This window comes from Callorhinus ursinus, unplaced genomic scaffold, assembly GCF_003265705.2.
Source record: "Callorhinus ursinus isolate GAN/ISIS: 27379988/994484 unplaced genomic scaffold, GSC_fseal_2.0 scaffold9, whole genome shotgun sequence".
Classification (NCBI taxonomy): Eukaryota; Metazoa; Chordata; class Mammalia; order Carnivora; family Otariidae; genus Callorhinus; species Callorhinus ursinus.
In genome coordinates, this window is record NW_027397071.1 from 36,965,365 (window position 1) to 36,978,005 (window position 12,641).

Consider the following 12,641-nt stretch of genomic DNA (forward strand, 5'->3'; position numbering starts at 1 on the left):
CTTGCTGTAATAATTTGATTGTTTCTTTACAGAATTGATCTTAAGCCTGAGATTCCTAAATTTAGCTTTTGAGTTGAATTTCCCTTTCTGATTACATTTGAAGATGCCTCCATATGTCAGTTGTAGCTGCTTGTCTGATATATATAAATGGAATACAGAGAGGAGTACTTGGACTGACGAAACAAGTTAGGTTAATGTCTGAACTACTTTTTCCTTATCTATATTAAAAGCATGCTGGATTATATTTCCAAAATCCCCGTCTAACTTTAAGTTTCTTTTCTTTGTCCAGTGTATTATGCTGTGTTCTTGGAAGGAGGAGGTATAAGAACAGCTTCTTGCCCTCAGAGAGCTGTGTAGTAACGGGGATGCTATTGGCTTTTTTAACTGGACGGTTCTTTGTTAATGCAGGACAAATGATTACTACCTAGCTCATTTTGCCATCTGGTAATTTAGACCAAGTTGCTCAATCATTTTTCCAGAGAATTCCAATGGCTTATTTTTTAATGTGAAATTTCCAAATTTTTAAATACCCTCTGAGCTAAATTCAGCACAGGGGCACCAGATTGCTTCTCTAGTTTAGGAACCACTTGAGAGATTTATATTTGTGTATTTCAAGCTGTAACTCTAAAGGGTGGGGTTGGGATTCTTTGGTTAGGACTTTGGTGATCACACTAAACCAGTTTTGTCTCTGAAATACTGGAAAAGCAAAATGTATCTCTCTACCTTTTTTTTCCTTGACGTTACGAAGATAGAAGTGAATCAGGCTGGGACTCCATGATTGGTAGAACACAAATGAAGCAAGAGTATCAGCCCTGATTCTTTAGCTTCTAAACAGCTATTAGTCTTTAAGTACTCAGTTATTCTTGAAATCTCTTCCTTGATTAAAGTGATTCAGGCTGCATTATGTTTGAATGCAATGAAAATTTTATAAAATAGAATTGTTGACTTTTCAGTTACCAATAATTTCTGCTGAAAACGCACACTTGAGTAGGGTTTTTGGGTCTTTGTTTTTGTTTTTGCTTTTTTTTGTTTGTTTCTACATTTTGTGACAGGATAGCAAAGCTTGATTATGATAAAAAATTCCTCTGTTGTAGGAGGGCACAGTGTTAAAAAAAATGGTTGTTAGTATTTTTACTAAGAGCGCTTCTTAATGTCTTTGTACTCTTTCTGAATTTTTAAAATGGTGTTACTAATTCTTTTGAATGAAGCTTTCATTTTCATTTGGATAGTTTTAGAACTATTCAATGAATAATGGATAATAGGGAGGTATAAATAAGTATCCTTTCTATATGCGGAAGTTCCTTGGGAGTTCAGGGAGTGGTGTTGTGCAAACTCATGCAGCATTTATAAAAGCTAACTGCAGAAGGTATTCACAGCTTAAGATCATCAGTAGTTACTATCCTGTCTGGCTTTCTTCTCTAAAATCAGTGCCAGGCAGTGTATTTAAGTTCTAAGGAACAATTCAGATGTTAAGCCTTTAAAACTTAAGGGTGGAAAAGCAGTTGTTTTCAGGTATTTCTTTCAGAAAAGAAATAAGATTTTAATTAATTGCTCAAAGACATGGAATAGGCTTTTGAGAAAGTGAAAGGATGATTAAGGAAGGTTAGATTGAGCCTTTTTTTTTTTTTCAAGTAATCTCTACACCCGATGTGGACCCTGAGGTCAAGAGTTGCATGCTCTTTGAGGCAGCCAGGTGCCCCCAAAGCCTTTTTTAAATCAAGCATTTTAATAGTTAATCCTGATATGCTTTGTGAGGAAAAGGGAAATCTGGAAACCCTGGGAGGTACAGTTGGGAACTGATACATATTCAATTTTAAGTGATATGTAAGTGGATTTTAAGACTCAAGTCGTTGAATATACTTATCCTTTCCAGTTTTCTAATTATAATGAAGCATGAAGCAGTTGGTTTAGTTCCACATCAGGATCCCTTTGGGGGAATTCTAGGCAACAGAAGTTCGAATTTTCTGTGTAATTTTTTAACATGGAAAATTTCAAACATACTCAAAATTAACAATAATCTGATGAACCTCCAATGAGCGTATCATTCACCTTTGGTGATTACCCCTTCAGAGTAATTAGCATGGAGCTATGTAGAAATTGGGACATCTCCACCATTGACTTACCATGTAACCTGGTTAAGTTCCCTCTTGAGATTTTTTCTGCTGTAAAATGGATCATTATCTCACGAAGTATTCTCACCTCTTAGGGTTGTTTGATGATTGAGTGACAAAATGAGTATAAAACATATAGTATGGAGTTTGGCCTATTGCTCGCACTCAGCAATATTAGTTCCATATTTCTTTCCATAGAAAAATGGAGTAAATACCCACTGGTTGTGTCCTGCCTTGTGACTTGAGGCTGCTATTTTTTTATATGATGTTTAGTTAAGTGCAAGCAATTATTTGCCCCACTCTAAAAAAGTCTAAGAATCTGTAGCTGAGACTTTGCTTAGAGGTACAGCCTCCCAGACTTCTCCCACCCCCATGTTCCTGTAGAACAGGATTGTCTGATAGAAATATGATACAAATCATATATTTTATTTAATGCAGCATACCCAAAACGTTACCATTTTGACATGTGTGCAATATAAAAAAAAAAACAAAAACAGATGCTTTCTACTCTTTATATTTGATTCAAGTTTTCAGTATCCATTTGTGTATTTAACACTTCATTTGGGCTAGCCAGGTAACCATGTGTGGCTAGCATCTACCTTATTAGACAACACAGTCTTAGAATCCCATAAGGTGTTCACATTCTCTGTGCCTACAACACATTTTTTGAAGAGTCATGGGAAAGAGCCATGGAGAAGATAGAATTAGGACCACATTTTCCCCAAAGCTATTTATTTGTTGGTCAGTTGATTCTGAAGATTCCTGATTACTTCTTCGTTTGTTCTTACAGAGATTTATCAGAAGCTTAATTCCAGCTGATTATGTTTTAACTCTTTGAAGTTATTACTGGTAGTGATACATTGATCTGTAATTTTTGTTTTTCTTTGAAATGAATTTTTTTGTATTAGATATTTACCATTTGTATGTATGAGGAAATACAGCACTGAATAGTGTATAGTAGATATGTTATCCTTAATGATGGTGTGCTTTTGTTTTTTAAGATTGCAGCAAAAATTGGAGGTGATGCTGGTACATCACTGAATTCAAATGACTATGGTTATGGGGGACAAAAAAGACCTTTGGAAGATGGAGGTAAGTTATAGTCATAAGTATTTTAATTGTTTTATACACAGGTTAGTTGAAGGTGATTTTCAATATTTTTCAAATGTTCTTTTATTAAAACATTACTTTTATAATAAGGTTCTTAAAATTGTAAGGTTTATATTGGCCTCAGGAGGAAAGGGGGGGGGAGACCTTAGACAAGGTAGGTAAAATTTTGAGTCAATCAGCCAGTTTTGTCTTAGTAGAAAACAACATTTTCTCTCTTTGAGGATTGTGCCAGATTGACAGTTTGCACAGACATCTTGTTAATATACTGAAAAGAACAAAAATATAAAATGTTTAGAAGACATTTCACTGGTTTTTCTCATCATACGTGAATTAATCTTTATATGCTATGTTTTCATTGTTTTGCTATTTCAGATTTGACTTTAAAGGTTGATGTTGCTATAGCTTGCTACTGTAGTGTGTTGCAGGTTATACCTTTTTTTATGTTACTTTTTTTGTTTTAGTACCTTGTTTTGTGTTTCAGGTTTAACTCAAAATGTGGCTTAAAACAGATTTACAGTGCTTTGTATTTTTTAAAAAAACGTAATTGTTGAAGCTTCTGAACTTAGAAGTCTGCAAGTTTTTTTTTTGTTTTAGATGTATGAACTTTGATACATTTTCTTTTTGCCCTTTTATTTACTTAATTTTTTTTTTAAGGAGGATTCTGAATGAGCCTATAGAATGTATTTGTAGCTTTTGACCAGGTGTACTTGGTTTCCTTTTATTTAAGTGTCTTTCACATTTATAGTGAGGTTTTAATATACAAAAAAATGAGCTAATGATGCTTCAGATGTTGTATGTAATGTATTCTTTTTATTTTATGTGTAGATGGCTCTTGGACAAGTCCGAGCAGTACAACACACTGGGAGGGAATGCCCTCTCCTTTTAAAGGCAGGAATTTTTATTTATTACCTGTGTTTAGTATGTAAACGTGAAATAAACCAGTGGATTCTTAAATGGACACAAATAATTCTTGGATTATGTGTCTGAATTTTTGCTGCACAACATTCTGATGTTTAATCATTTAAGTTTGAAGGGGGGAGGAAAATGTAGTACTTTTCAGATGTAGGTTGTCTATTCTAAGGTATGCATTGTATTCATCTGTGTAAAGGATGTAGATGAAGGTAGTCATGTAGTTGCTTTGAGTTTTTCTGCTGAAGCGTATGCCGTGAAATGTTTGGTTAGGAACAATAGAATAGTTTAGATTGAGATTGCCTTGTAATGTGATTTTTTTATTTATTTATTTTGCATAGCCTTGTGGTCACTGTCAGATACACTCAACTTTGATATGTCAAATTTTCACATTTTGATAGGTTCTGTTTTTCTTCCAGTCTTCAGTTCCTACAGTGGGAAGCATCATTAGCCTTTAGCATGTGATATTTTGCTAGTAATGGACCTAAATACTTTGTCTTGTATCATTCTAAAGTGCTTAACATACATTAAGGTCAGTGATTTGATACAATCAAAAAGAATTTTTTTTAAATGTCTGTGCATCTTTTAAACATGAAAAGAATGAAAGAAATGTAATGTTTCTTTTGATTACTAAGAGTTTGGGATAAGTTTTGGCACTTTTGGTTCAAATGATCAACAATTATCCTCAGCTATTTCAATTAAGTGTTTACATTGATATTTATTCTTGCTTGGGCACTGGTTAGCTAAGTCTTATATTTGTATTTATTGGCAAAAAGTTAAAAGGCTCTTAATTTTGCAGATCAACCAGATGCTAAGAAAGTTGCTCCTCAAAATGACTGTAAGTATTTTAAATTGGGTTAAAAGCTAAAGTAACTGGATTTTATTTTAAAAGATTTTATTTATTTATTTGAGAGAGAGCACGAGAGGGAAGAGGGTCAGAGGGAGAAGCAGACTCCCCGCTGAGCAGGGAGCCCGATGTGGGACTCGATCCCGGGACTCCAGGATCATGACCTGAGCCGAAGGCAGTCGCTTAACCGAGCCACCCAGGCGCCCAGTAACTGGATTTTAGTATCAGGGTTTTCTGCCTGGATTTTGTTGGGTGTCTTTGGAGTTAGTTGATGGCCATGAATATTTTAGAATGAATGTCTTTGTAAATATTACTTCCTGTCTTCATAATCTCCCACTTCAATTATGGCCAGGTATATAGTAATAAGATTTGATTGCTAAATTATTTTCATATTCAATTTATTTTATAACTCCATTTTTTAACCTAAGCTTGTGCCCTTTGAGAAAGAACAGTTTCTGTGTCATTGCTAAAAATACCTGCTATTTCACCGACTTTCTTACCCATTGTCAATGTTTGTTTAAGTATTTTGCATACAATTTTACTCTCAAAGGTGGTGTTCTCTATGTGTATGGGAAAAAGTATTGCTTGATAGGATTGTATTATTAAATATGTGTGAACTTAAAAGTTTTCATTTTATTTGATTTTTTGGTAGCTTTTGGAACACAGTTACCACCGATGCATCAGCAGCAAAGGTATAGTGAAATGCTTTTCAAAGAGTACTTTGCAAGATTTAGTTCAACGGTCTGTAAAAACACAACGAAGTTAGCGTATAGTGAATATGTGTCTGTATTTTTTTTTGTATATTCATTTCTCTCCACTTAAGTTGATACAGAATGATCATTTTTCCTTTTGAGTGAGATGCATTTGTAATTTGGAAGGATGGGAAGAATTAGCCACATATTAGAAGAACTAAAGTGAATGAAAATAATTGTTAAAAAAACATTCCCTGAACTCCACCCCAACTCCTTTGCAGTTCATGCCTTCAGACTGTTCATCTACCATACCCTCGTCACTTGATGTCTCACCTTAAGATTCTGACTTGAACTACTCAAGCTGTATTTTGACTATGAATATGTGCCTGAAAACCTAGTTTAAGCCATTAGATGTCCATTTTTATTAGATTACCTTTTATATGTAAACAAATTCTCTTTCTTTGAAGGAAAACGTTAGTTTTTGTCTTTTGTTAGCAGGTCTGTAATGACAGAAGAATACAAAGTTCCAGATGGAATGGTTGGATTTAGTAAGTAGCCTAATTTTTAAAGCTTTGAAAACAATCAAAACATACTTTACAGTCTTTTAGCAAATAATTTTTTTTCTTTTTTCTTTACTAGTAATTGGCAGAGGTGGTGAACAGATCTCACGCATACAACAAGAATCTGGATGCAAAATACAGATAGCTCCTGGTAACATTCTCTTGCTATTTTCAGAGTGACTGGAAAACTAGGATATTTTTTTTAAGTAAATACTAAAAATGATGTTGTAATCTTTTCTTGGCCTAAAATATTTTTGGTGTTTTTTAATTGTAGACAGTGGTGGCCTTCCAGAAAGATCTTGTATGCTAACGGGAACACCTGAATCTGTCCAGTAAGTATGAAATCATATGCCTGAGGCTAGCCCCTCTTTCCTGCTGAAGAAGGACATTGCCCCTAAATAGAACTGATACTCTCCTGCACTATTAGTTTTCCCATTTTCTAGGTAATTTCTAACAAGGTATAAAGATGATTGAAAATCCCTCCCATCAAAATAAAACCTGTTCTTGAACCTCACATTTTTATTTCTCTGCCTACTTACACAATAAAACTCCTTAAAAGGGGTAGTTCTCTTTGCCATATCATTTGCATCTATTTTCATTTTGTCTTGAACTTGTATGAATCAGACTTTAATTCCCGTGGTTCCATTAAAATTGTTCTTTTCAAGATCACAAATGGCCTCTGCATCATTCCACCTATCAACATTGTTTGACACAGTGAACTACTTTCCTAGAGATATCCCCTCCCTAGCTCCTCTTTCTCAGGCATTCTTGGTTGTCCAACTTTATCTTCCTGGCCTTTCAGTATGAAAGTGCCACAAAATTCAGTCCTCCTATTGTCTGTCTACATGTACTCTTTAGATGACTTTATTTACTCTTTTATAAACTTTTTTTTTTTTTTTAGATTTTATATATTTGACAGAGCGACAGCAAGAGAGGGAACACACAGGCAGGGGGAATGGGAGAGGGAGAAGCAGGCTTCCTGTTGAGCAGGGAGCTGGATGTGGCCTCGATCCCCAGACCCTGGGATCATGACCTGAGCCAAAGGCAGATGCTTAACGACTGAGCCACCCAGGCGCCCCTATAAACTTTAATATATCGCTTTACATATTATAAATTTTATGTACTCCTAAATTTTTATTTTCAGCCTTGCTCTCTTTCTAAATTCTAGATTCCTGTCAAGCTGCTGACTTAGTATCTTTTTGAGGGGGCACCTCACCTGGTTGCACAGTTAAGCGCCCGACTCTTGGTTTCAGCTCAGGTCTTGATCTCAGGGTCGTGAGGTCGGGCTCCGCACTCAGCACAGAGTCTGCTTGAGACTCTTCCTCTTCCTCTGCCATTTCCCCACCCCCATCCCTGCACATGGGCACTCACTCTAAAATAAATCTTTTTAAAAGTACATTTATCTTTTTCTTGTCCTTCATTTATCCATAAGCAACTCTTTGGTCTTTTTTTTTCATAATTTATTTGGAATCCAGTCTCTTCTTGCCACCCTCTATACTATCACCTTGTCTATGACCATTTTTTATATTTCAACATGTTTCCATTCTTTTTAGCCTTGTTCAGCAATAGTCTATTCTTAGTAGTATAGACATACGATCTTTTTAAAATGTGAATCGGTTCATATCATTACTTTGCTCAAATCATCTAATGCTTCACCACTTCGAGTAAAAGTCAGCATCTTTATCATGGCCTGATTTATCTGCCACCTTTCTCACTTCGTTTTTTACCATTCTTCTTCCAACTCTGTTCAAACCCCATTTAGCTTCTATTCTTTCAGCACACCAAGTATGCTTCTCATCTGAGTCCTTTGCAATTTCTCTTAATTCTCTCTGGAACATTTTCCCTCTGATATTTTCATAGTTACTTTCCTTCTTCCTTTACATTTTTGTCAGAATGTCTCCTTATCAGTAAAGTCTTTTATGTCTGCTTTGCATAAAATAGCATACCTTTATGCACACACATTCTGTCCTTCTTACCCTGTTTTGATTTTGTTTATAGCACTTAACCAAACATGTTGTTTTTAGTTACTTAAGGTGAGCTAAACCAGCAGGAACCCTGTATGTTTCATTCAGTGTTGTAACTCTATTACTTAGAATAGTACCTGGTATGTACTTAACATTTCTTAAGTATTTTTGAATGGATAAATAAATTTTAATGTGTGAGTGACCAAAGTGATGTCTTAAAATTGGAAATACATCATTTAGTTAATTGGCAAAATAGTTTAATTCTGAGATAACTTTAGAAGTAGAGTGGGGGAAAAAAGTAGAGTGCTACTTCTTGGAAATTTAGGACTATCCTCAAAAATACTGCAAATTACATACCTAGAAAATTTATTGTATAGTTTCATTCTTTGTTCTTGATGGCATTTTCTCTTAATTAAAATTGTTAAATTAGCTTTAAGCCACCTAAACCTGAATTGGGATGGGAGAAGTACCTGCTTAAGTTATTTTTTATTTCTCTATTTGAATAACCTTTTGAGTATGCTATAACTTACTGTTTGACTCCTAATTTGTTAACAGATCAGCAAAACGGTTATTGGACCAGATTGTTGAAAAAGGAAGACCAGCCCCTGGCTTCCACCATGGTGATGGACCAGGAAATGCAGTTCAAGAAATCATGATTCCAGCTAGCAAAGCAGGATTAGTTATTGGAAAGGGGGGAGAAACTATTAAACAACTTCAGGTATTACTTTGTAAAATTACTTTTCATCTGTTTTGAAGCCAATTTCCTTCCACTCCCCTTTTGTTAAACATATAATTTCTTTGATTAATAGGAGCGGGCTGGAGTTAAAATGGTTATGATTCAAGATGGACCTCAGAACACTGGTGCTGACAAACCTCTTAGGATTACAGGAGACCCATACAAAGTTCAGGTAAACTTAAGTTTATATCTTACATAGAAGGATTTGGGGGCAGAATGGGCAAAACACATATGAATAATTAGTGTTTTGAGACATGCTTTGTAAGTTGGGTGTTGTTTTGTGTTTTTGTACTTCAGCAAGCCAAGGAAATGGTGTTAGAGTTAATTCGTGATCAAGGTGGTTTCAGAGAAGTTCGAAATGAGTATGGGTCAAGAATAGGAGGAAATGAAGGGATAGACGTAAGTAAAAATACCCATTCAGAAATGGTTGTATACTAACTGATAAATATATGTGGATTCCCTCCCCCCTGCCAACCGTCCCCCTTCCCCCCCCATAATTTATGCCTTAGAGTGCAGAATGTATATCTTGTTACCCTATTTGATGCAATCATAATACTGTATATACTTTTATGATTTGAGGTGGATTAATTTTCAGGAAATTACTTTCCTTAATACCTAGTCATCTTTGTATAAGGTCCCCATTCCAAGATTTGCTGTTGGCATTGTAATAGGAAGAAATGGAGAGATGATAAAAAAAATACAAAATGATGCTGGTGTTCGAATTCAGTTTAAGCCAGGTGAGTACATATATTTCATTATCTATGTATTAGTAGCAGTTAACTTTTTTACACACATTTGTTGCTAACTCAGTCCAATTTGCTTCTTGGTTTTGAAGATGATGGAACAACACCTGATAGAATAGCGCAAATAACGGGACCTCCAGACCGATGTCAACATGCTGCAGAAATTATTACAGACCTTCTTCGAAGTGTTCAGGTTTGACAGATGTTAATATTTTCATTGTTTCATTTTTATTTAAAAAATGTTTTCCTTCAAGTCTGAAAGGGTCCCCCCTCCCCTTTAGTTTTATTTATATCAGAATCTGTCTGATGATACTTTGTTAATAACTGGAAAGTTTAAGTTGCTTTGAGGTAGACATCTTGGAGTGGGAAGGTAGGGAAGGTAGCTACGTGTATTGTCTTATTCATCCCAGTATAAAAAGAATAAATGGTGGGTATTGTTGACTATTTGGGCCACGTCATCTCCCAGCTTCTTGAATTTCTGGTATAGGAAAATGAAGGTTGAGGAAGATAGACACGTGATGACTTTATCATGGAAAGAAGAGTATGATTCTATGCTGACTTTCCTTCTTCCTCTTTTTTAGGCTGGTAATCCTGGTGGACCTGGACCTGGTGGTCGAGGAAGAGGTAGAGGTCAAGGCAACTGGAACATGGGACCACCTGGTGGACTACAGGAATTTAATTTCATTGTACCAACTGGGAAAACTGGATTAATAATAGGAAAAGGCAATGTATTTTAAACTCTTATTAATGTTTTGATGTGTGGGTAAAAATTTAACACATGGCCGGATTTTTCTATATGCTTTTTCTGTTGTAAACCAGTAGCAGTGATTTTTCCTTTGCTGTATCTTATGTTGATTTCTAACAAAAACATAAATGAAGGGCCTTATATATAAAATAAAAGTGGGATTTGAATCACATTGGCTTCTAGAGAGGGGACCAACAGTTTTAATTATTAGTGTAAGAAATTTTTCCTGACTCATATCTTATTAAAATTTAGAATTTTTTTGTAAGTGTGTTAGTTTATGTTACTTGTAAAAGCAATTTATTTGAGCCAGATATTTTAAGTTATAGTTTTTTTTGTTATAATTCATTTTAAGGTTGGGTGTAGGTATACTGATTTATGTCTTAAAACTTAAATGTGTTTTAGGAGAAGTATGAATGCTTTATATAACTTGATTTAAAGTGTAAAATAAATGGGAAATCCCCAAAAAATATGGGCAGATGGGATACTGCTCAAAACTTTTTTTTTTAATGGCCCTTTTGTGACCATTTTCTTTTGGATAGTTCCTTTTGTATCCTTTGAATCTTTAGAGAAATTAATGTGTTTTGATTTTAGGAGGTGAAACCATAAAAAGCATAAGCCAGCAGTCTGGTGCAAGAATAGAACTTCAGAGAAATCCTCCACCTAATGCAGATCCTAATATGAAATTATTTACAATCCGTGGCACTCCACAGCAAATAGACTATGCGCGGCAACTTATAGAAGAAAAGATTGGTGTGAGTATGCTTTAAACCTCAATTTCTAGGGGTGCGTGGCTGGCTCAGTCAGTAGAGCATGTGAATCTTGATCTCCAGGCAGTGAGTTCAAGCCCCACATTGGGCATAGAGCTTACTTAAAAAATAGGTAGGGGCGCCTGGGTGGTTCAGTCAGTTGGGCATCTGCCTTTGGCTCAGGTGGTGTTCCTGGGGTCCTGGGATTGAACCCCATGTGGGGCTTCCTGCTCAGCAGGGAGCCTGCTTCTCCCTATCCCTGACCCCACTTGTGCTCCCTCTCAAATGAATAAATAAAATCTTTAAAACACACACACAACAGTTTAAAAAAACCAAATACATAAATAGATAACCAACCTCAATTTATACAAAGGCCCTCTTAGTTAAATAAGACATTAATTCACATGTTCCTATAATTGCTATACAGAAAAATGCCAATTTCTAGTCTAAGATTATAGGTTTCATCATATAATGGTTACATATAACATAGAAAAGATTCTCCAGCAGTGAAAAATAACCTAATTAAATACACATTTATAAGTATTCAGAACCTTATATTTGGGTGTGGATAAATAAGAAATGGGTAGCGTTACTTGCAGATACGATGTTAGGGTTGGTGGAGGGTTATAGAGTATACTTGAAGGACATAGTTAATGAGAATTCAGTATTTAATAAGGGGCTTACTTTACTCAACCCTGCTGAGGTAAATATGAGTTATATGCATCCCCCACTTTAGAGTAGAAATTTACAAATCCAACTCTTAGACTGACAATCGCTTAAGGAGTTTTAGATGTGTACTACTTGAATGCTTTCCACCTCTACACATACCACACAGCTCTGATTCAGAATGTCTGGAACAGGGCCCAGCATCTAATTTTAGAAGGATGTTCCAGGTGATTCTGATACATGGCCAAATTTGGAAATTTTTCCTTTAGAAGAGTTTCCTGGTGGTAGTACAAAAAAATGTATAGAGAGTCTTGATTGTGCTTTCTTATAAATGAGGAACTACTAGTGTTTTACCGCATTCTTTTACTATAGGGCGTAGGGGAGCATCTTAAGTTACTAATAACAATTAGAATTTCTTAGGAAAATTCTCCGTGGTGTTTGCCATGCTGTGGATGGGATAGAAAAGAAGTTTGACACGGTTTATGTTTCAGAGAAAGACAAATATAGATGTACAAAAGATGCTTAAAGAATGTCTCATAGGGGTTCCTGGCTGATTCAGTTAGTAGAGCATGCAACTGTTGATCTCGGGTTGTAAGTTCAAGCTCTACATTGGGTGTAGAGATTACTTAAAAACAAAAAGAATGTATTATAAAAATACATAACATTGTAAGTTCTATGGGATGGACAATAAGTGTTCAAAAACAAAAAAAATAATTTTGGACATGGTAGTGGCGGAGATTGATCCTAGAAAAATGAACACATCTTGGTTTTGGGTTTTACAGTGCTTAGTATTGCATGGATCAAGGTTTCTT

The 12,641-nt window shown here is 35.3% G+C and overlaps 1 protein-coding gene across 22 annotated transcripts in view; it reads left to right on the forward strand.

Annotated features, from left to right (window-relative positions):
* Window positions 1-12,641, forward strand: part of FUBP1 (far upstream element binding protein 1) — a 33,852-nt gene that overhangs the window by 2,184 nt on the left and 19,027 nt on the right. For 13 of the 22 annotated variants that reach the window (XR_012379398.1, XR_012379399.1, XR_012379400.1 and 10 more), the window contains exons 2-15: window positions 3,113-3,203; window positions 4,047-4,109; window positions 4,930-4,968; window positions 5,630-5,669; window positions 6,165-6,217; window positions 6,309-6,380; window positions 6,504-6,561; window positions 8,749-8,911; window positions 9,003-9,101; window positions 9,227-9,328; window positions 9,564-9,666; window positions 9,765-9,865; window positions 10,254-10,395; window positions 11,009-11,169. Coding sequence is in view for 15 of the 22 variants with exons in the window: in XM_073896453.1 (XP_073752554.1) it covers window positions 3,113-3,203; window positions 4,047-4,109; window positions 4,930-4,968; window positions 5,630-5,669; window positions 6,165-6,217; window positions 6,309-6,380; window positions 6,504-6,561; window positions 8,749-8,911; window positions 9,003-9,101; window positions 9,227-9,328; window positions 9,564-9,666; window positions 9,765-9,865; window positions 10,254-10,395; window positions 11,009-11,169 (1,287 nt within the window). In the remaining 7 variants the exon portion in view is untranslated. The remainder of the gene's footprint in view (window positions 1-3,112; window positions 3,204-4,046; window positions 4,110-4,929; window positions 4,969-5,629; window positions 5,670-6,164; window positions 6,218-6,308; window positions 6,381-6,503; window positions 6,562-8,748; window positions 8,912-9,002; window positions 9,102-9,226; window positions 9,329-9,563; window positions 9,667-9,764; window positions 9,866-10,253; window positions 10,396-11,008; window positions 11,170-12,641) is intronic. The other 9 variants (XM_073896458.1, XM_073896463.1, XM_073896467.1 and 6 more) reach the window with 3 other exon arrangements.